Source organism: Penicillium daleae (genome assembly GCF_028827525.1).
Source record: "Penicillium daleae strain IBT 16125 chromosome Unknown utg000006l_segment0_segment0, whole genome shotgun sequence".
Taxonomy (NCBI): Eukaryota; Fungi; Ascomycota; class Eurotiomycetes; order Eurotiales; family Aspergillaceae; genus Penicillium; species Penicillium daleae.
In genome coordinates, this window is record NW_026623154.1 from 1,969,162 (window position 1) to 1,990,348 (window position 21,187).

At 52.4% G+C, this 21,187-nt stretch overlaps 5 protein-coding genes across 5 annotated transcripts; 1 reads left to right on the forward strand and 4 right to left on the reverse strand.

The window, feature by feature from the left end:
* Positions 1-552: 552 nt before the first annotated feature.
* Positions 553-1,462, reverse strand: N7458_006445 (p24 family protein; the record flags this gene model as incomplete). The annotated part of the gene is made up of 4 exons (XM_056909827.1): positions 553-570; positions 642-829; positions 907-1,114; positions 1,265-1,462. 4 exons carry the CDS (start codon positions 1,460-1,462, stop codon positions 553-555), a joined length of 612 nt encoding a protein of 203 aa, XP_056765531.1.
* Positions 1,463-3,336: 1,874 nt separating this feature from the next.
* On the forward strand, positions 3,337-4,026 carry N7458_006446 (uncharacterized protein; the record flags this gene model as incomplete). Its single annotated transcript, XM_056909828.1, has 1 exon — positions 3,337-4,026. The coding sequence occupies one exon, from the start codon at positions 3,337-3,339 to the stop codon at positions 4,024-4,026; it is 690 nt and encodes a 229-aa protein (XP_056765532.1).
* A 684-nt stretch (positions 4,027-4,710) lies between these two features.
* Positions 4,711-11,414, reverse strand: N7458_006447 (putative myosin class II heavy chain (MHC); the record flags this gene model as incomplete). Its single annotated transcript, XM_056909829.1, has 2 exons — positions 4,711-9,528; positions 9,591-11,414. 2 exons carry the CDS (start codon positions 11,412-11,414, stop codon positions 4,711-4,713), a joined length of 6,642 nt encoding a protein of 2,213 aa, XP_056765533.1.
* Positions 11,415-13,313: 1,899 nt separating this feature from the next.
* On the reverse strand, positions 13,314-14,439 carry bgt1 (1,3-beta-glucanosyltransferase Bgt1; the record flags this gene model as incomplete). Its single annotated transcript, XM_056909830.1, has 3 exons — positions 13,314-13,549; positions 13,629-14,092; positions 14,180-14,439. 3 exons carry the CDS (start codon positions 14,437-14,439, stop codon positions 13,314-13,316), a joined length of 960 nt encoding a protein of 319 aa, XP_056765534.1.
* A 3,055-nt stretch (positions 14,440-17,494) lies between these two features.
* Positions 17,495-19,139, reverse strand: N7458_006449 (putative RNA export mediator Gle1; the record flags this gene model as incomplete). The annotated part of the gene is made up of 2 exons (XM_056909831.1): positions 17,495-18,262; positions 18,339-19,139. The coding sequence occupies 2 exons, from the start codon at positions 19,137-19,139 to the stop codon at positions 17,495-17,497; spliced, it is 1,569 nt and encodes a 522-aa protein (XP_056765535.1).
* Positions 19,140-21,187: the final 2,048 nt, after the last annotated feature.

Consider the following 21,187-nt stretch of genomic DNA (forward strand, 5'->3'; position numbering starts at 1 on the left):
GTCTTAGCCGGATCAAAGGGGGTTTGCGAGGTTAGAGCGAGCGGGGCAACGTATATAATCCTGAGAGTCGAGGTGGGCTGTGCCTTGACGAGTCCGGTCGACGTACTTTTCCAGTCAACCTAACTTCCAAGGGGTGACCCTGGCATGTTTAACTTGTCGGAAAAAAAAATGGCCACCCGCATTGTTGGTCATAGAAATCAGCGCTCTCAGGTGCATCCTTTTCGCTATTGCGAATTGGCGCCGCCTCGGTCTTGCGACAGGGTTTCTGTCATGCGGCTTTCACAGCTCAAGTTCCATATATGGCCTCGGTCGTCGACATCTAAAATTGACTGATGGTACATTTATATTAAAGGCTATCAAAGATGTATGCATGACACCATGACGTGACGTATAATGAATTTAACATGAGGATGAATGTGCCGTTTTTGCCGGCCACAAGCAAAAAGTCAAGCATCTGTCCCCCTAAGAGGTCTACTTAGAGGTCAAGAATCGCTGTCAACATCGCATTTCATTTTGCTTATTCGAAGAAAAGACGGCAGAAGGGGGAATCGCTTAGACGACGCGCTTGACCTAGGTATCCAAGTAGGGATTAGTCGACTGTTTTGCTGCATAGCCCATTAAGTACGACTGATGAAACTCACCTCGAAGAAGCGCTTCAACCACCAAACCTGGAAAATACCCTCTCCAATGACCACAGCCAACTGGAAGATACTCCACCACTTCACCCGACCGTTGGTGCTCTCAGCGGTATTCCGGTGCACTCGTTCACGAACCACGATGTAAGACTGCTCATCCTTAACCTGCATGAGGGCATCGGACAACTTGCGGACTATATATCTCGGGTGATTAGCCTCAATCGCTCCCTTCAGTCATTGATTGCAGATCCGTGTCCATTAGCTCTCTTACCTTCCACCTCCAGAGGGTCTGTCGACATCTCTGACTCCGGCACGTAGACAATACCGTGGACATTGAAAGACACCTCCTTCGAGTTCGAGGTCCAACCCTCATTGCTGAAACAGTAGTTGTATTTGCCGTCGGCATGTGCGGTAAAGGAATAGTCTTCGTTGGAAACAGCCTGCTTAAAGTATTGGCGGTTGCGGAGAGGATCCTCGACCTAGAATTGACCATCCTATTAGTTTTGTTCATTCGTGGCAAGGACATCAGTCTCCCTGTCCGACAGGGCTCCCCCTCCTGCTTCCTAAGCAGAGCTCGTTGCTAAAAGCCGCCGGACCAGGGGAAGCGTCAACGCCCCGCGCAGGCTTACCCAGAAGTCAATCTCGAGGTTTCCACTGCCACCAAACTCCCGGTCGCCAACCTGGAAGGTGACTGTCATCAAATCATCGCGGTGCAGAGTCTCGTGGAAGCACTCTCGTGAGTGAGCCTTCAGCTGAATGGTGTGTGCGGTCGCGGCAGAAACCAACCCCAGCGCGGTGACCAGGAGGGTGGTGGGGGAGAATCGCATGTTGAAGGAACGGCACCCGGTTTCTGCTCGAAGGCTTTGATCGAACGGGATCGAATTGGCGGGTAGAGAGGGACTGAAGTAGTGGTGGTGATGGAGTTGGTTTCGCTGCGGATGCGGACAACGCGCAAGGTGTCAATTGGTGACGCTCGGACCACTTTTGTAAACAGCCCGTTCATTCGCCCGCAGAAACAGGAGCATCGGAGGATTCAATTTCTAGGGTGTACACCATATGATAATGCTCAGTTCACAGATTGATCAGTCTAGTACGGCAGCTAGAATTCAATAATGAGATGGGTTTCTTACATTTAAGATCTTTTAATATTCTTGGTCCACGCAGTTATAGATATCCCATCATCGTTTCCACTCTGTGTGTAATTCCTTGTTCAAGAACCAGAAACCGGGTTACCTGCAGACTCGTCGGAGAATCAGTAAATAGTTGGTAGCTTCTTGAATTCAAAGATCGATAAATCCAGAATAGTAGGACACCAGGGGAATCTCCGATGCAACGGCCTTTATACCACACCTATCCCAAGCGTCACCGTGGCCCCCAGAGTGGCATTAATGGGTTTCATTTTACCATAGCAGAACTGATAGGACCAACTTAAGCTGGTGAGAGTGTAACTCTACTCATTTTTGAAATCATGGCAACTAATTCTTCTTTCGGCCCTGCGCTGTAGTTAAAGCAAGAATGGGCACTCAAGCTAATCTCGCATGGACATTATATGGTAACATCCAGCCCTGCCTACGGGATAGAAAGTGCTCCAATTACATTGTCCAAGTACGCCATAGTCAAATTCTCTTTCTCCTTTTCTTTCTGTAAACAGTTAATTCACAGTTGATCCGGTTGTACCTTGCACTGCGGCAAAGCCTCCATCGTTCCTATGGTCTCGTGCCCCGATACCACGTTCACATCTCCCTAGCCCAGTTTTTCAAGCTGCCCTTAGGTACCCCTGTACGCCCCAACCATCGAGCTAGTCTCGCCAAAAGGAGGAGAATGATTTGCATAGACTCGGCTGGAGCCTCCGAGGCCTGCGGTGGAACCAACCTACCCCAACGGCTCCACACATAAACTTCGGCAAAGAGGAGAAGGTAATAATTTCAAGCAGCCCGCACGGCCGGGGAAACGAGCGAGATCCATCCGCTTCGACAATTACAAACTTACTATTGGAAGTAAATCGTCTGGCCTGTGATGATCTAGGGTAGGTGGCAGCAGCCAAAGCTCCTCAACTCCATTCTTTACCTGCATCTGTGCTAGGGCCACAGTTTATACATCCACCATGACATCTAGAGCCCCGGCCTCGCGCATAGCGCGGCAAACGATATAAAGCTTGAGCAGACCTGTTGTCCTCGAAATTCTACCGAATTAGTTAGGCCCAAAGTTGGATCAGTCACGAAAGTATCCTGCGTTCTACAAGGTCAATGGACAGGAAGTATCTGCGCTCTCACGCTTGGATCCACGCAAAGCCTCCGTGGAGGACATCTCGTACGTCAAGAGTTGGCTCGGCACTCCCCCACAAGACTATTTTACTCATCTTTGATGGTTCTTGTGGGGCATAACCAGGCTTGAAATGCAAGGATGCAAAGAACGGTCGATTTGATTGCCGAATTGGACGCTGTACTGACAAGCTACAGACCGGGTCTGGAGCATACTAGTAAACACTTTGACAAAAAGATTCCTTGAAGCCGAGGGATATTTTTCCCATCGAGGGCTATAAAAGAAGATAGAAATCTTGCTGAAAGAACCTCAAGAACCATGGGTGACCATTGGCTTTTTCTATTTCTTTCTTTCCATTTCGTTGTCGGCTGTTGAATCTGCTTGCAGCTGGCCCATCAGATCTTGTATAGATATCTGATACCAATTTCCCCGTTCGAATATGTCTTCTTTCCCACTCAAGAACTACTCTCTTCTTACTTCCTTCACCGAAAAAATAATCCTCCTGTTAGACAAACATGCGAACACCTCACAGAGCCGCTCGGATACCCCATGGGACATAAATCCAACAACAGGACAATCAACCATCGAAACAGCTCCCTCATTTGGCATCGAAGATGGCCACCTAGACATCATGGAGCGAGTATACTCTCTACATACCCTCGCCCGCGAGACCGGAAGCTTGGACCCCGAGTCAATCTCTCAAGCCCTCACAATATGGGATGATCTGGAGCACTTGGAACCCCCAGAGACCCTCGATTCATCAGACTATTTTTCCTTACATGCATCGTGTGTATCGGCACTGTTTGTGTGGCTATATCTCGTCGTTCACCCGGAGGGAATGAAAGATGAAAAGGTTCAAACTACTGTATATACTGGTCTTGTTAACGCAGAGAATATCTCTGATGCCGAGTTCTTCCCATTCCTGCTTATTCCTGCTTTTTGCCTTGGTATAGCAAGTATTCGACAGGAGGATAGAGAGTTTGTCAGGGGTGTATTTGGTAAAGCTGAGCGGTCGGGTATATCAAAGAGGTTTAGGGAGATGGTTATTGAAAGCTGGAATAGGTGGGATAGTGGTGTGAAAAGGAGCTGGGACTGGGGTGATATATTCGATGGTGAAAAGATCATCTAATTTTGAATTAAAAAAGCAATCATTTTCGGTGTCAACCTTTCATAGTTGACTTGACGGCCCAGAAGAAAAAGAGTAATATGTATAGTATAAGGGAACACCTCCAAAGGAAGCGAGCGAGCGAGTGACAGCTTCACTATTAATATGTAAAATAGAAAACGATAGGACATGACGAGTGGATAGAATATGCCAAAAAATATACAGGGTAATTTAAGAAAAGCAAAGGAAAGAAAGCAAAAGATATCGATTGTCATATAACAATGACAATCAAGATAAGATAATCAAAACAGGGTGGTATCAAATCCGAAAGGACGTCAAAAATCACAGATCCGGTCTCGAAATGAAGGAAATATGTAAAGCGGGGTTGTTGCGGAACGAGTGGCAAGCTTGGTGTGAGAGTTACAAAGAGAGTGTGTGAGAGAGATGAGAGAGGATTGATGTTGGTGGGGGCCGTGTGTAGAGTAGTGCGAGTAAAGAAGGCGCTGTAAGCATCACATAAGACACGAGGGTAAAAAAGCAAAAAAAACAAAGCAAGACGAAAAGCAAGCAATCAGGCATCAAATCAAGAAGACAATCTCGATGAAAAAAAATTTTGGGTTCGGAGAAAACAAGCATCGCGGATGCCAGTGGGACATAAGTTTTCAGACAGTCTAATGAAATCGAACGTAACTCTGAGCGGAGAACAGATTACTCCTCGGCGATGGCTTCAGCAGAGATCGAAGGTCCAAAGGGTCCCTCGTCTGAGTCTTTGGGGGATGCCGAGACCATCCCGTCAACGGTGGACTCAATGTCATCCGAGGCAAAGTTGCCATCCTCATAGTTCCCCGGCTCGGCGTCGTGATCGTAGCTCGAGCGGCGGAGGAGAGGAGGGGTCTTGGGTGGCTCGGCGATGGGGACTTCCTGGCGGACTGAGCCACGGCGAGGAGTAGAGTTGAAGCCTCTCAATGGCCGGGTCTCTGCGTAAGCGCGTCCGGTACCACTAGTGTTAGGAGCATTCTGGCGGGCATGGGAGCTCGGAGGCGTTAGGAGGCCGGATAGAAAGGCGCCGGCGTTGCTGGACTTGGACGGGGTCTGCTCGGAGGGGGTGGAGCCCCCGTTGGCACTCTCACGGGCTTTACGCCAGCTACCCCAGGCGGCGGCTGCAGCTAGGGGAAGTGAACGGGGAGAAGCAGCGAGGTCAGTGAGAGATTGGAGCGATGGTAGACCCGACCCTGTCAGCGCACGCTCCCGCTCTTGCTGTTGCATCTGCAGATTAGCCTTCAGACGAATAGCAGCGTCGCGGACAGCATGCTGGTTGAAGGAAGGCTGTGAAACAGTCTTGATGATATCCTGCAGATCATCGATGCGAACACCGAGCAGCTCACGGAGCCAGTTTATTTCGCTATCCCTTTCCTTGACCTTGTTCGGGGCATCCTTGTCAATAGATGCAACTTCGTGCTCGAGCTCCTCGATGCGAGTCTCACGCTGCTGGAGCTGATCCTGCAAGACGAAGATCGATTCACGCAGGGCCTGCGGGGAAATCCTCTCCGGCTCCTGGGATCCCTTGCTGAATGACATGGAAGGCGACGTCGAGTGGGTGGGCGCTGCTGGAGCTGGAACTGAGATTGTGCTGGGGGCTGCCTTGGCAGTTTGAGCGGCTTCAGCAGCAGCACGGGCAGCGGACTGGGCAATCTCCAGCTTCTCCTCGAGATGCTGGACACGCTCCTCGAGGTGCTTGGCCCGGTCGTCCGCCAGAGCCAAGCGGTCAATCATATGAGCCTCGCCGCGCTGACGGTCCTCGGAAGAATTGTGCAGGGCACGAGCGTGGCGCTCGCGAAGGTCGTTGAGTACCCGCTCGTGAGTCTTCCGCTGCTCTTCGAGGGCAACCTCTCGTGACTCCTTCGCGGTAGCAAGGGCAGTCAGTCGGGACTCCTTTGCCTCCTCGAGGAGCATCTCATAGCGTTCGCGGGAGGTATCAGTGTCAAGACGGACATTATCCAGCTGGGTCTCAAGACGAAGGATCTGGGCCTCGAGCTCGGCGCGAACAATGTTGACCTGACTGTTAGAAGCCTCGAGGTCTGCCTCCATGGAAGTGCGAGTACGCTGAATCTCCATGCGACTACTGTCACGAGCCTCGTTGAACTCGCGCTCGAAGCGAGCCGCAGTCAACTGAAGATTGTGGTTCTCAGCCCGCAGAACGGCAATGGTCTCCTCCATCTTGGCATTTTCCTGCTGCGACTGATCGAAGAGGAACTTGACCTTGGCAGCCTCCTTCTCCTGTTTCTCGAATACAACAACTTCCTCCTCCAGCTTCTCACGCAGCTTCACCTCACGGTTAAACGAGGCCAACAGCTCATTGTACTTGGCAGTCTGCTCCTCATCCTTGCGGCGCCAAGACGCCTGCTCGCGCGCAACATCGGCAGTGACACTAACCATATCAGTCTGCAACCGGTCAAATTTCTCAGTCAGGTTCTGGCGGGCAGCCATGCTATCCTCAATACGAGTGCGCAAGGCATCAACAGTCTCATGCAAGGACAAATTCTCGCTCTTGGTAGTCTCCAATTGACGACGGAAGCTATCAGCCGAAACACGGTATTCATCCAAAGTGCCCTCGAGCGCGATATTCTTAGTCGAAAGCTCGGCAATCGTGACCTTGAGAGTCTCACTCTCTTCAGCAAGAGACTCGGAGCGGAACTGCATCTTCTCAAGATGGGGAATCTTCTCCTCCTTGAACTGGAGAAGACGGGCCTCCGCATCTTCCGCAGCAGCGCTATGACGAGCAGCATCCTCTTCGGCAACCTTCAGCAGCTGCTGGAGCTCACCGACAGAGTCGGTCGCTTCCCGACGCAGCCTGTACTCAGTCTCAGAGCGCTCATCAGCCAGACGCAACATGCTCTTCAGACCGTCGATCTGGAGCATAAGGCTGTCAGCACCGATCTCGTCCGCTTCCGACAAACGCGGGGTCTGCTGAGCCATGTGGCGTGCAAGTGACTCCTCGAGTATCTCTTGCATATCACCAACAGGATCCTGGGCCAACTTCTTAATCGTCAGAGCCTGAAGCTCCGCAATGCTTTCCTTGAGCTGGGCCATTTCGCTGTGGCTCGAGTGCTGAATGCCACGGTTCGGCATATCATGCATGACCAGAGCCTCCATTACAACACTCTTCAACATCTCCAGTTTGCGATCGCGCATGTGGTGCGGAGAACGCTCGCGAACGGAACTCTCATGCTCTTCGCCGTCATCCTCGTCATCCGCATCGCTGTCCTCCATCTCGGCGGATGTGCTACGGAGGACGCGACGACTAGCAGTCCCGGAAGCAATCGTAGCCACAGACTGCTGGATAACAGCCAAAGCGCGCTCCATGGGAGTTAACCGCTCATCGATGGCGGATCCAACAATGTCATTGACACGACGGTCGAAGAAGCGGTTGCGGTTGAAGAACTTCTCGTCCTCGCCCGAGGAGATCATATCATCCCAATCACTGACATGGTCATTCTCAGTAATAAGCTGGCGAACAGGAGACTGAATACGGGAGATAAGGCTCTTCTGAGGCGAGAAAGTAGCATTGCTGATGGCATCAATGTCGGAACCGAGCTTGGGAATGTTGAGCTTGTAAGTCTTTTGGCCACCGCCAGGGCTGGGGCTGGGGGCCTCGCTTCGGCCTTCGGCCGAGCCAAAGCGGTGCTCCTTGGTGGGAGCGGACTCGGAGACAAAGTGAGGAGGAAGGGGAGTGTGCTGTCGCTCAATGCCCACATCAGAGTCTTCATTGAGTTGCTCCATAATGGCGTTGAGCTCCTCGTCATCCGGTGACTCTTCGGCGGATTCTTGCCAGCGCGACAGATCAAGCTTCTGTTGAGGTGTTTGCTCGAGGGTATTCCTCTCAGCTGGTGCTGGCACAGGCTTGGGTGGGCTGGCAGTTGCAAAGCGAGAAGCCATAAGACCGCTTGGAGCAGGGTTCTTCTCGACAGGCTTCGGCTCCTTCTGCTCAATATTGACAGGCTCCGGCTCAACAGGCTTTTCCGGTGCAAAGTTGGAAGCGGGCACACTCGTCGGAACGAATGAAGGAACAACAGGCTTGAATTCGAAAGGCTGAGCCGTGGGCGACAACATAGTGCTCTTAATGGAGCTCTTAGAATCCTGAAGAGCATGCTTGACGGGCTTCTGTTCATTGGCGTTATCCTGAACAGGCTCGTCCTTGACTTCTTCGGTTTGATCAGGGCGAGCATTCGATCCAGCACGAGACCGGGTATCTTCACCCTCGTTCTTAACGTCAAACAAGGTCCAGGTAGTCGCCTCGCTCATCGGAGTACCCCTACGCTCCGCATGCTTATCCTCCTCGGGCGCAGCATTCTCCTTGCCCTCGGCGAGAGTGTGGAGAGAGACTGATGCTTGAGCGTTACCAGTCTCGCCCAATGGCTGCGTAGAGATGCTATACCGAGCCTCGCCTTGGGCATGGCCAATGGCACGACGAGCGCGCTTGTGACGGTCAGTGGGGACTGGTCGACCGTTTGCATCATCCATGGTTTCCTGCTCCTCTTCCTCCCTGGCAGATCCGGCTTCATCTGGGCAGACAATGGGAATGGCCTTGGATTTCTTTGGAGGCTTGGTAATTTCAGCGATATCGATATCTCCGAAGATCTTCGTCCGGCTACCGGAGGGCTGTTCAGAGCTGGCGTTCGAGTTGAGACTAGCGGAGGGATTGAACACAGGCGCGTCCACATTGAAAGATGCAGCAGAGAACTTGAACGAGCTCGGCTTCGGCTCGGGCTCGGGCTCGGGCACGGGGTTATGATGCACGGTTCCGTTCATCACATTAACCGGCGCGAACGATGGCGCAGGGGCAAAGCCGAATCCGGATTGGCCCATTCCATCCATGCCTCCAAACTGGAACGCGCTGTTACTAAATGCTGCAGATTGGGACGTGAATGAAGCAGTTGGGTCAAACGGTTTGGCTTCCACGTTGAGAGACGAGATAGACAGCTTCGAGTGATGGCTGGCCTTTGACTCGTGCCAGGGCCCTTGGTCGGGCAAGACACCACGAGCATGAGGGGTTCCAGTAAGACTGGGATTCGTTTCCAGATCCGAGCCCTCGTGGGCATTAGATTGACCAAAGTGGGCGTTGTAAAAGTCGTGAGGCTGCTGGGAGAAAGAGTGCGAGGGCTGGCGACCACTGTTCTGAATTTGGTGATGTTGATCTTGCTCATGCATCGCCCAGTGGTTCTTAAGGATGTTGGGATTAAAGCCTTGGTGGTGACCACCGTGCTCCTCATCTATGTGATGCTCCATCTGGTCATCCATGCGGTATTCGGAGTGGTTCATTTCGGCGAGTCCCCGTTGCAGAGTCTCACTCAAGTTATGACCATGGCCACGGGGCGTTGGGTGAGCAATCTCAATGTTCGACGCGTGGAAGTGATCCGGAGCATTGACTGGAGTCTGGGGAGTGGGGTAGGGCTGTCCCTCGTCTTGGCCATCATGTCCATACCGGGTATCCCACACATTTTTCTCGTTGAAGCCGTGGAATCCACCCTGGTCATGAAGCGGGGACACAGGAGACAGCATCGAATTGAAGTTGGGAAGGCTACCAGGACCCCCGAACCACTGGCTTGGCGAAGATTCATCAGGCCCTGGGGAGTCATGGAGCCCTGCACAGGAGGCGTAGGCTGGAATTGGAACGGATACCCCGGCATCATGCTCTGTTCCATACCCATGAACGGAGTCTGCACGCTGAACTGCGAAGCAGGCGATGCCAAAGATCCAATGCCGCCGCTCGTCATTCCTGCCGGCCGGCCAAAGTGCGGCGAGAAAGGATGCACTGAACCAAGCGGATTGCTTCCCGCCGAGGCAGTGGGAATTGGCGGCGAAGCCACGAGGCCAGGGAAAGGTGTCTGCGCAGCCGATGCGGGAGAGATCGAGGGTTGAGGTTCAGGGTCGCCGAATGAGACACCCAAGGCTCGCAGTTTCTCCTCCTGTAGCTCGGCAACATATGCATCCCATACGGCCTTGTCGGGGAATTGAATGAATGGCTTCTGCCCCTTTGTCTCTTCGTAAACCTCATATGGATCGGGATACAAAGGACGGCTCAGGCCTCCGAGCTCGGTTGTTGTAGAAGGATCAATTTCGTCACCAATTGAAAACCCACGTACATCCCATCCTTCCTCCTCCCACTGTTTCAAGCGTGCCTCCACGTCTTCACGGGTCAAGAGGCGATGGCCAGACTGCTCGGTACCACGCTGATCATCATTCGGCAGGTCGATAATACACGCTTTCCCGCGCCACGCGAGTTTCTTTCGTCGCCGCGAAATCGGGGTGGAAGATGTGTTGATATCAGAGGCCTGCCTCTTGACAGCATCCTGTTGTGACAATTCCTCTGTGTTCCCAGTATTCGTACTATCATCCGCTCTACTCGCTGGTGGAGGTGGCAGCGGCTTTTCCACCGGGGACACAGCCTCGGCGGGTGGTTGTTGGTCCTGAGAATCAGCCATTGTGTCCTTTGGTGATTCCTTATCGTATGCAAAGCCCCAAAAATCCTCCTGGCGCAAAGTATCCGCGCGCTTATGCTGGCTCTTCTTTCCCTTGGCGCGCGCAGCAGCCCTTCGACCAACAAAGTCCGAAAGGGTCGGGGTCTTCAGAAGGTCGCTTTCGCGAGTATCGTCCTCAAGACCAAGCCAATCGTCAGAAAGGTCGTCTGCAAGATGGTTCTTCGCAGTGAAAAAGGACGGCGCCTCGCTTCCCGAATCGTCACTCAACCAATTACTTCGCTCTGTTCGTGGTTGTCCTGACAGATACTGATTGATCCAATCCTGGGTGAAATCCCGAATAGACTTCTCTCCTTCCAGCGGTTGATCCGGAAGTCCTTCAGCGACACTTGCACGTCGGAGCTCGGGATTATTGGCCGCAACGGACGAGGCAGGCGAGGTCTCTCGCGAACCTTGGTCGACACCGGCGAATTGGCTGAGGGTCAATGATAGTCGCCGAGTACTCGGTGCAGCATACGGGGACCCCCAAGCCGTGGTGTAGTAGACACTGCTATCTGCTCGGCGAGTCTCCGGGGACGAAACGAGAGACTCCTGGGCCCGACGGGAGGCGGAGTGGGCTGACAGGAATGGCAGCTGCGGGGGTTCGAGGGTGATGCTCCGCGCGGAATGCGGCCGGGAAGGAGAACCGGTGGTTGACGAGCTCGACTCTCCAGAAGAAGGAGAGGACAGGAGTAGGGATGGGCCCAGATGCGATTCGTCACGTAAAATGCGCGCGTCTCTGGGGTGGAACGGAGAAGACGCCGCACTGGCGGAAGAGACGGCGTGATCTAGATCTGAACGTTCATCCACGCGGGGCAAGTTAGTGACTGGGAGTATTATCGTTGCTTCTGGAAATTCTGGAATGAGGCGGGGGTGGTGGGTGGGTTGAAAGGACATAAAATCGCGTGGCGACGTGGAAGGATCCGGATAATTGCAATTCATACGACGGGCTCGAAGAGCAGCGCATGAAGACAAGAGTAGACGAAGACCAGATGAAAACCAAAGGGAATCAAACACCCACCTTCCGTGTCGACTCCTGCAGCAAGCACTTGCTTGCCGCTCCGCTTATCGTCCAGAATGTTGACGCATGGAAATCCCGGAGGAGTAGACCTGGCAGAACGGACCTGTGATTGGCGATCGAAGGGCGACAGGCAGGACAGACCGAGCCCTTTGGCGATAACAATTCGATTCGACCTAGATGGAACCTCCGCGGGCGACGAAAGCGAGCGAGAGGAGGAGGGGGATAAAAGGGAGAGTGGAAGAAAGATCACAACGCGACAGAAGTATGGCCGAACACGCAAGGACAGGAGAAAGGGGAGGGTTGGAAAAAACGCTGGTTATGTCATGTCACGGCTGAACCGTCTCCGTCGAGGGACAGGCCACTCGATGTACTCGGTACTTCGGCGGTGATTGGGCTTCAGGGGTAAACGGTGCCCCTGAGCGACTACTTTACGGGGACCGCGCGAGTCTCTCTCGAGTACCTAGTACGGGGAGAGGGAGGACCCTCATGAACGAATAGGCTGTTGGGCACGGTAATATTCAGGCCCATACTACTAACTCGGTATAGCCAGAACACGGTGTAAAATAATTACCTCTCCTAAAGGGGACTAACGAGAAGACCGTTAAAGAGGTTTAGCTTGTTTACTATTCTGCTAAGGACCGCACTAACTAGCTTTTTAGTTAGTCCACCAATTTACCCACCGACGCACTTCCCGAGGAGGTTACTCCAGGACTGGACTCTGAAGAAGTGCAGAGCACATGTAACTTGCGGGAGGCGCTGAATGGGCCTACAGTAGTAGCAATGGATCCCCCTCCCCAACCCTTACCTGCGCAGGTACCCTCCAAAGAGCCCCAACGCTTGGAAGAACACCGAGGCCTGACCGCCACCGTGGACACGGACAGTACATCCAGTGGGCGCTTATGCTTATGTACTCGAGTCATTATTCCAGTGTCATTATTCCCCTTGCCGCAGTCTCAGATCGTGTGCAGTTGACTCGGGACATTCACAACAACAGAGTCGCGTCTCAGAAGTAAACAAGCCCGGCGCGTGGTTTGCGGAGAAAAGCTGGATTCGAGAATTTGGATGGATTCAGGGGTAGGCGAACCGTGGTTCCTTAGTCCTCCCGTCTGGACGGCCGATTGAGTACGTATGTAAGATTACATCTGTAATTATGTATTATGGCCATTGAAGGCCCTTGCCACATGATCATTACAGTATTACCAAAACAAGAATGACATAATCCGATCTCGGGCGTTATGGCAGGCCTGAGGCCGCTTCTTCGGGTCTGCCAACAGGACAAACATTGGGTAGTCATACATCATGGCCAAACAGCAGCTACGTGGTCCATTGATCTAGAACACGATCTGTAGGTTATCTCTCTCCCGGAGAAGGAACCATCAAATCATATCAGATCATACTGCATCGAATCATGCCCTCTCAATGGCCAGTCACATCCCCTCCGACCTCTTCCTTGGCTGCCGGGACCGTACCACTGCAGAAGACACAGCCTACACAAATTAACAACACACACAACGCAAGTCAACGCCAAGTGCATCCGTCTTACAATTCAATTCGGATTTTAGATCAAAAACAATTCGTCTATGCGCGATTCCCGAGACCCAAGGAGAATAGTAAAAGTGATAAACTGATCAACAACGAAAAGGAGCTTTCAAAAAAAAAAATGATACAATCTGAGAAAAACAAAAGTATCTACGAGTCTCTTTCTGACCCTTCAAACCCAGAAGGGATACATCCAAAATTCAAAAATCAACTGTCAACCGCACGTCAATGCGCGTTTATTTGGGGCAGCTGGTGTCGAACTTGGACTTGCGGTCGGCGGTGAACAGACCCCAATGCTTCTCGTCCATGGCCTTGCCATTGTCACCAACGCTGTCGGGCTTCCAGGACTCGTCGTAGGCCTCGAAGTAGAACAGGTCAACGCCCCAGGCGAGCATGCCACAGACACCGGTCTTCCAGAAGGTCTCGGCGTTTTTGGTACCAGCCAAAGCAGCCTCGTAGTCAGAGCCACCATCTGGAAGAAAATTGAGAATCGAGGTTAGCTAAAACGAACAGGATATTGAACGGAGCATTTTTGATCACTGATCACTCACCAGTGGGCCAGCCAGTCTCGCCGTTGATCACGTGAATCTTGTCAGCATTGGTGCCCGCAACCTTCTGGATGTGAGACATGGCACCAGCCATATCATCAAAGTACGTCTGGTAGGCCTTGTCGGCGACGGTACCCTGCCAGTAGGCGAAGGCGTTGGCCAGGACGTAGGTCACCATGGGGTTGGCGTCGGTGTCGGTGGTGAACAGGTCATCGGCAGTGCCATCGGCGAACTTGTTCCAGCTGTCGGCGGTACCGACGGTCACCTTGGGGAACTCCTTGGCGACGGCGGAGATGTAGTTGTGCAATTGGGGACCGGTCAGATCGCCACGGTAGAGGGTCTCGGAGCCGACGGTGATGGCCTCGATGACGTCCTCGTTGCCGGGGACGGTCTTCTTGAGGGCGGCAAAGTCCTTCTGGAAGGAGGCATCGTTGGTGCTCATATCGCTCTTGTCCTGAGCGCCGACCCTAAAAAGGAAAAACGCCGTGCGATTAGCTTGTGCACAACGGGACCACGCCACGGCGGGCGGTAGAGCAGGATGGCGTCGGTCTTACCAGATACCCAGGACAACCTTGAAGCCCTTGTTCTTAGCGGCGGGGATGATGTTCTGGGGAGTATCGCACTCGGTGCCGGAGTAGGTGCGGACGAGGGTGGCCAGGCTCTTCAGGTTGTCGAAGTCGGACTCGTAATCGCTGGTGGACTTGCAGGTACCGTCGGCATTCTTGTCACCGAGCGAGAAGCCCAGAGTCCCACGGGCCGAGACCACAGCCGGGGCAGCGGCCAGAATAATAGGAAGGAGGCCAGAAACACGCATTGTGATGGGGCGAGAAACGCGATGAGAAGGGGGTTTCCGGAGAAAAGAAAAAGCTGGGGAAAGAATGTAACGAAGCGGAAAAGGAGGGGAAGGGAATGACCAGAGAAAGGAATGGAGTTATTTTATAAAAGAGAGCGAAAAGAAAGAAGGGAAGGACGTCAGAGGTGGACGCAGTAGTAGTTGGTAGAAAGAACGAAGTGAAGGCTCCAGAGTTTGGGTTGGATAGACCGGTCGCCTCCTGGACTATTCCCAAAAAAGCTGCCAAACGGGGGGACAAGACGCGGGTGGCTCCCAGGTGGGTGATCAGCTCTCCCCAAGGGTCTCTTGGGTTTGGGCCCTGGCAGGGGACAGGCACTGGGACTTCTCCATCAAGGGGCCAGGGGAAAGAGGCCAATGACAGTCCCCAGGGGCCATCGGGTACCACCAGCCAGGCCAATGAGTACCCCCAACGGGCCGTCAATGGGCCAGAGGCCCCCGCTGGGCCTGTGCAACGGGCCCAACTTGACCCTTTTGGGACCCGCGGATGAAACATGTCCCTCTCAGGGTCTGGACTCCACTTCCATTGTGGCGTCCTTCTGACTTCCAGAACACTTCCCAAACGCAGTCGGACTGTTGATATCTCGAGATACTTTGCTCAATGCTTCTTTGGGAGCTCTCTGCTTTAACCCTATACGTCGCGTTTCGACTTATATCTTACTATACCACCACCACAGAGTCACCAGTTGGCCCACCGCCAAGCCTCGCATCGCCTTCCCAGATCGAGGGATCGAAAGTCATGATGTCACGGCGCCTCCAGAGCCGATTGTCCAGATACTCACGTACCCTGGGAGTTCCACGAGAATGAGCGCAGCAAGTGGAGTATACCCGGTCAAAGTCAACCAGATGACAACACAACGCTCCCAAGAAAAGCCATTGTCTATCTTCCCCTTCAACGGTCTTCCCACGGCTACCCGGATCCGATACTTCCCTGTGCATCCGCCAGGTGGGCAATGGAGCCCTCAGGTCCCAGTTCCTTCAATATCATTCTTATGGTTCATTGATTCATTGAGGTCTGGATAACTGTGTCGGTAAGATATCTTCATCATGGCCAGGAAAATCACATCCCGGCCTTTTGTATTGCCTCGGGATCTCCAGGGTCTTGCTCAAGAGCTTCCTGCCGCCGGACACAGTGAAAGGATAATTATATCGCCAATTGACATTAGATATACACATTCGTGTCGATATTGCATTGACCTTGGCATGACACCTTGACTCTACGCAGTTCTCCCACCGAGCAGTGAAAAGGATGTCTGGTTCATTCGGATATACTCGGGCGGATACGGTTTCCACTTATGGGAGAGTGTCATTGAAGTGGAGGTAGGTTGAAGACAGCACAAGGGCATGAAACTTAAAAAGTCACCGAAGTACAGGCCCTATTTCTTGGAGGTACCTCCAGACAAGAGTGGGCATACCACTCAAGATGAGAAATGCTATGCATAGAGGGTACCGAATGCCATTCCAGTATTAAATCCTTGATATACACCTATTGAACTAGGAATGATTGGAGTCTTTGTGGAAATAAATGACCCTATCTTCCAAGTATGGGAGAGTCATTCGGTGTAGTCAGACCTAGCTACGTAATATGCATTCTGAGATAGCGGGGGAAATGCATGCATCACCGGGCTGTTCCTGAAGATCCCTTCATTCCTACACAGAGCTTTACACTTGCTCTCGGAGTCCGACAGATAACAAGGTGCTCTAGTAATACATACAATACATACCTAAGCACCAAATCTGTACAAGTATATCCTCGAAGATCTAGAAAACAAGTCGGTGCCTTCATAGATATTCAATCCCTGCACCAAGCATACCACAAAGGTGAAAGACTTCGACGGATAGGGCTTGATGGCAAGTATCTATGTTCGAGACCAATCTAACCAACCATCACGAGTCAAAGAATCATAGTGGAGATTAAAAAGAAATGCTATTGTACACGCCAAGAGTGGAGTTGCCTATGCACCACAACGCCTATTCACACAAGATCGCACAAGATCGCACCAGTTCCCATCCATGTACCTAGGTAGCCCAGCCCAGCCCAGCCCATTGCTACCTACGCTGCCTATTCACAGCCCCCCTACTCTCGACCCTCACCGTGCTCACCACCCACCCACCAAGTCCAGATAGCCCTACACCAAAAATAAGTCTCAATACTCCCAAAACCCCCCAAAATCACCAGCAACACCACCTTCATATTCCGACTAATGCCTAGACCCTCAAATCTAAAGCCCCCGGCCTGGACTTCTGCGTCCGCCTGCTCGTGGGCACGGGTCTTTGCCGATCCGGGCTTTGCCGGGGATGGCGGGGCTTGAGGGGGTCTTTGCTGGAGAGGGATGAAGGTGTTGTCCGTGTTGAGAAGGTGGGTAGAGAGAAGGTGGTGGTGCTGGTGGTCGGTGGGAGTCTGGATTGCCTGCCTGGGCTGAGGAGGGCAACCGTGGTACTGAGGAGTGGAGGTTTAGGTTGGGGGAGGAGGTGGATCTTGAGGGAGGAGATGGTTGAGAGGCATCTTTTTGGGAGGTGGAGGGTTAGGAGGCTGGGTTTCATTATAAGTATGTTTGAGGTGTATGGGGAGGTTGTTGAGGGGGAATTGAGGAGGTGCTTACATGAATTATGCTTACATCTTTGGAGGAGCTAGAGCTAGACAAGCGTGTGGCTATGGTGCGGGTGGGGGCTGTAGATGTGACTCTATACGATACGCTCAACTTTAGGAGTATGGGGTACAGAAACTACTTTTGGTCTTGTATGAGGATTTGAAAAGAGAGTTGCAAGCTGATTATTGTTATCTTTCAATTCTTTATTGAGAATCTATGATGCTAGGATCAAAGATCGATAGTCATATGGAAAGTAAGCCAGTGACTAGTGAATATCTTCCTGAGCATCCTGTATCCTGTTTCTCTTCTTGTCGTTTGCCACAATAAGCAAAATCCCACTTCTATCTGTCTGTTGCAGATGGGGGACGTAGCCAAGTTCAGCAAAATCAGTTCTCTCTATCCTGTATTCTGGCTTCCACGACGCCGCTCTAAAGAAGAAGATTTCTATCGCGCGCGTAGGTTTCCTTCAGCAATTTTAGCTGATTCACTGACATTGTCTGCCGCGGCAGAGCCGCAGGCAGCTCAATAATGGCCCGTCGCATGAGGGCTAATCCAATTTGTCCAAAGAAGGCAAGAATGCGCTCGCTCGAATTCTGAAGCATCGCATGGAGCAGCGAAATCTGAGTATCCTTTATCTGAGCAGGGGGAACGGAAAGAAGTTTCTGCAGCGAAGTCCAAAACATCCTATTTGGGAATGGATTGGTTCGTTTCGCCTTTCCGAAATTCCGCAGAGTGAGAGCTGCATAGCCGGCGCCAAGGGCAGTCATGCGATCCATGTGGGTTTGTTCGCTGACGAAGGGACCCCCGGCTTCTTCCCGCCACCATCCAAGTGCCTGGCGGCCCGACTCGGTCTTGTCATTGCCGGTGGAGCCCCAGAGTGCCGGGCATAGCACGCGGTACTTGGCTAGTAGGATGTCGCCCATGTGGATACCCTTGAACATGAAACCCTCAAACGAGAAGATCTGCGCGGCGACGATACCAAGAGGTTCAGCGTGGCCTGGGTTGATGGATGCTTCGGTGATTAAGGCTGAGATCAGGGCCTTTGAAAACATGTTGAGCCCATAGATCAACATGGCAGGGACCATTTGCTCAGTCTGTGCAATCTCATCTGGTGGGAAGGCAATGAACTTGCGAATATCAATGGATGGTTCGGTCATCTTTGCGGCTTTCTCTAGCTCTACCCGAATTTGTGTGGTCTAAATTGAGGACACCAAGTCAGTAATCTGTGTTGCACATCATATAGCAAATGAACTAGAAACGGGGTAGACGAACCTGAGCTTTGTTGGCACCTTTGCCGTCCCGCAGCTGCCCAACACACTTCTTAATGGACCGGCGCATGTCGCCCATAGCCTTCTTGGCTTCGGGATTGCTCTTAACCACCCCTTGAAGCCACTCTCGCAACTGTTTGAGAGACTTGTGCAGCTCAACATATCGTGCGTGGATACAGGCTTCTTCCGGTGTGAGACCGCTAGCACCGACCTTCCGCATTTCCTGAGCCTTTGCCTTTTGTTCGGCTTCCAGCTGGGCCTTCTTGGCATCTTCAGCTTGTTTGTGCTTTTCCGCCTCAGCACGTTCACGGTCCAAACGCTCCTGGCGCTCTTTCTCCTCCAGTGCAGCTTTTCGCGTGCGCTCGGCTTCTTCCGCCGCCTTCTTTGCAGCCTCTTCCTTCGCCTTACGCTCAGCCTCGGCACGAGCGGCTTCTTCTTGCTGGCGGCGAAGCTGTTCTGCCTTCTCACGCTGGATGCGCTCAATGCGCTCCTTTTCCTTGCGCGCGGCCTCTTCTTGTTGTCGGCGCTTTTCCTCTTCCACACGGATGTATTCTCTCAGTGTAGCCTCGGCCTCTTCTCGGACCCGGTTATGACAGGCTGCAGCCTCATCAAGAGCAGCGGTATGGACAGCTTCCCGTTCGCGGTCGATCCGGTCGAGATTGTCATAGAATGCCTTGCGCTCGTAGGCGCGGACCTTCTTGAGGTCAGCATTGAAGATGCTCACATTCTCAAGGTCGCGAGCAAGATCGAGGATGAGCTGTTTCGAAGGGCTATCTGTGGCTGGGATAACATTTCGAATCGTCATTATGTCGGCTGTGGGGGACTCGCAGTAAGGTCAAGAAATGGGATGGAAGGAGGAGAGTCGTAAAGTTGTGTTATAGAGGGAGAGGTGTAAGTGTTGAGGTAGAGCGTGATCAGACCAAACACCCCAAGAGATTGAGTGTTAGAGAGAGCTTTAGGGTTCGACACGGTTTAGGAGGTTGGAGAGGTTTAGGAACAAGAAGTCGAGGAGGACAAAGTCGAAGAGAAAGAAAGCAATGAAGCGGAGAGAGAAGTTGCAAGGTAAGAAAAGTCGTGTCTAGCCGCCAAGAGAGAATGAAGTGGTCAGGAGAGGCATGTTCTGGAGGGAATGTGAACAAGTGGATTGAACCCGATGTCGAGGACCCTTTAGAAGGTTATCGTCGAATGTCGTTCAAGTGAGGGCGCATATGTCAATTGCTCGCGACAATGGACAAGCTCGGAGCTTAGTGCCTCTAGCCTCGTAGATGTGGATCAATTCTTTCGTACGGAAGGTGAATATGTGTAGGTGGTTTTCATCAAGTGTAGAAGAGAACGTGAGTTGTCGAGGTCGCGAGGTCGATGTAAAGGGAACCTTCGTCCAAAGCTGTCGCGAGGCCATTTGGTTAGCAAGGAATGAATTGCGGAGATCACTCTCGGCGCCCAAACGGCAGTCTTCAGGAGGCAGCAGTACCTGATCGCGTGCTCATGAGCCGTTGGCGTAGACAGCGATGTATCTTTTCAACCTGACGAGCAGCCACACCCAAACCAGCCAATGAATGCAGCGGGCGATGTTTATCGCGAAGCCGACAATCGACAATCGCCAGCGACCTCAATGCGGAAAATAAATTACCGGCTGAGTCAGCCAGACCCAAACTGGGACTGGGACTGGAACTGGAACTGGAACTGAAACTGGCAGCGGTGGACACTGGAACTGCTCAAACTTTGGTTCCTTTGCATCATCGTGAGCATCATCCACTCATGCTTAAAAAAAGGGAGAAGCTGCCATTGGAGCTTACAGGAATTGCTCTAGTGGGGGGTTTCTTTCTGTCAAGAAATATTTCATCCCTACAGCCAATGGTGCCGCCATGAGCTGGCCGTTGAGAATCTTGAGCCAGGCTCATAGGGCCCCGTCTGTCTTTGCGCTAGTTCGAGACAGTTGCTCCAGCTTGATAGCCATTAGCCACTAATGCCGCCAATTCATTACCAACGCCTAGCATGTCACGAAGGAGGGAGGGGGGAGGCGTAGATCGCTGATTCTAAGTGAGACCACCAATACTCACAGAAGCTCCATCACGCTAGGTCGTCAAACTCAAGCAGGTTCTATCGTATTCCAAGTGAGAATGGGTCGAGAACCACCATTTGGCTGCATCAGGGTGATGATGAGGTCGTCGGGAGCAATGGAGATCATCCATGGCATCCGCCTTCGGGGAAGCTCTAGTTTGGAAGAGTAACGAAAGGGTATTTACAGCGTGCCAAGCCTGAGGATCGCCCGTCATTGAACGTACTTTGTATTGTAATCTACCGTTATACTGGAACCATACTGTCTCTCCTTTCCGTACCCAACCCTCTCCCCACACCCGCTTTGTATGGATCCATCATCACCTCTCTTCTTCTCCTTTCCCCCTCCTCCTCCTCCTTCTTCTTCTTCTCTTTCCCATCTCTCTCTCTTCCCTCCCCTTCCATCGTTCCTTCAGGCCGAATCCGTCGATGCTTGCATCGTCTATTCTATCCTTCCCCATAATTACTCTTGTTGTCATTCTCTTCGGGGGACGTGCAACTATTCAGGGCTTGCCCGTTTTCTTGGACTGCTCGGAATTGCTCACGAATCCGAGAAAGCTTCTCCAGTAGCTTTCTACCTCGTGACTTCGAACCTCGACCATTCCCAAGCGGTCATTTAGGATCCAATCCGCTTTCTCCCACCCTTTTGTGCCGGTTGCTCGTTACCTGTGCCTTCTTGCACTCGTCGCTGCAATTCGCCGACTCGGTCCTTCCCAAACCCCTCTCGTCGAATCGAGCGTCGTCCCTTTTTCCAGTCGGTCTTTGGATTGATCGATTCACCGCACACTGAGCGTG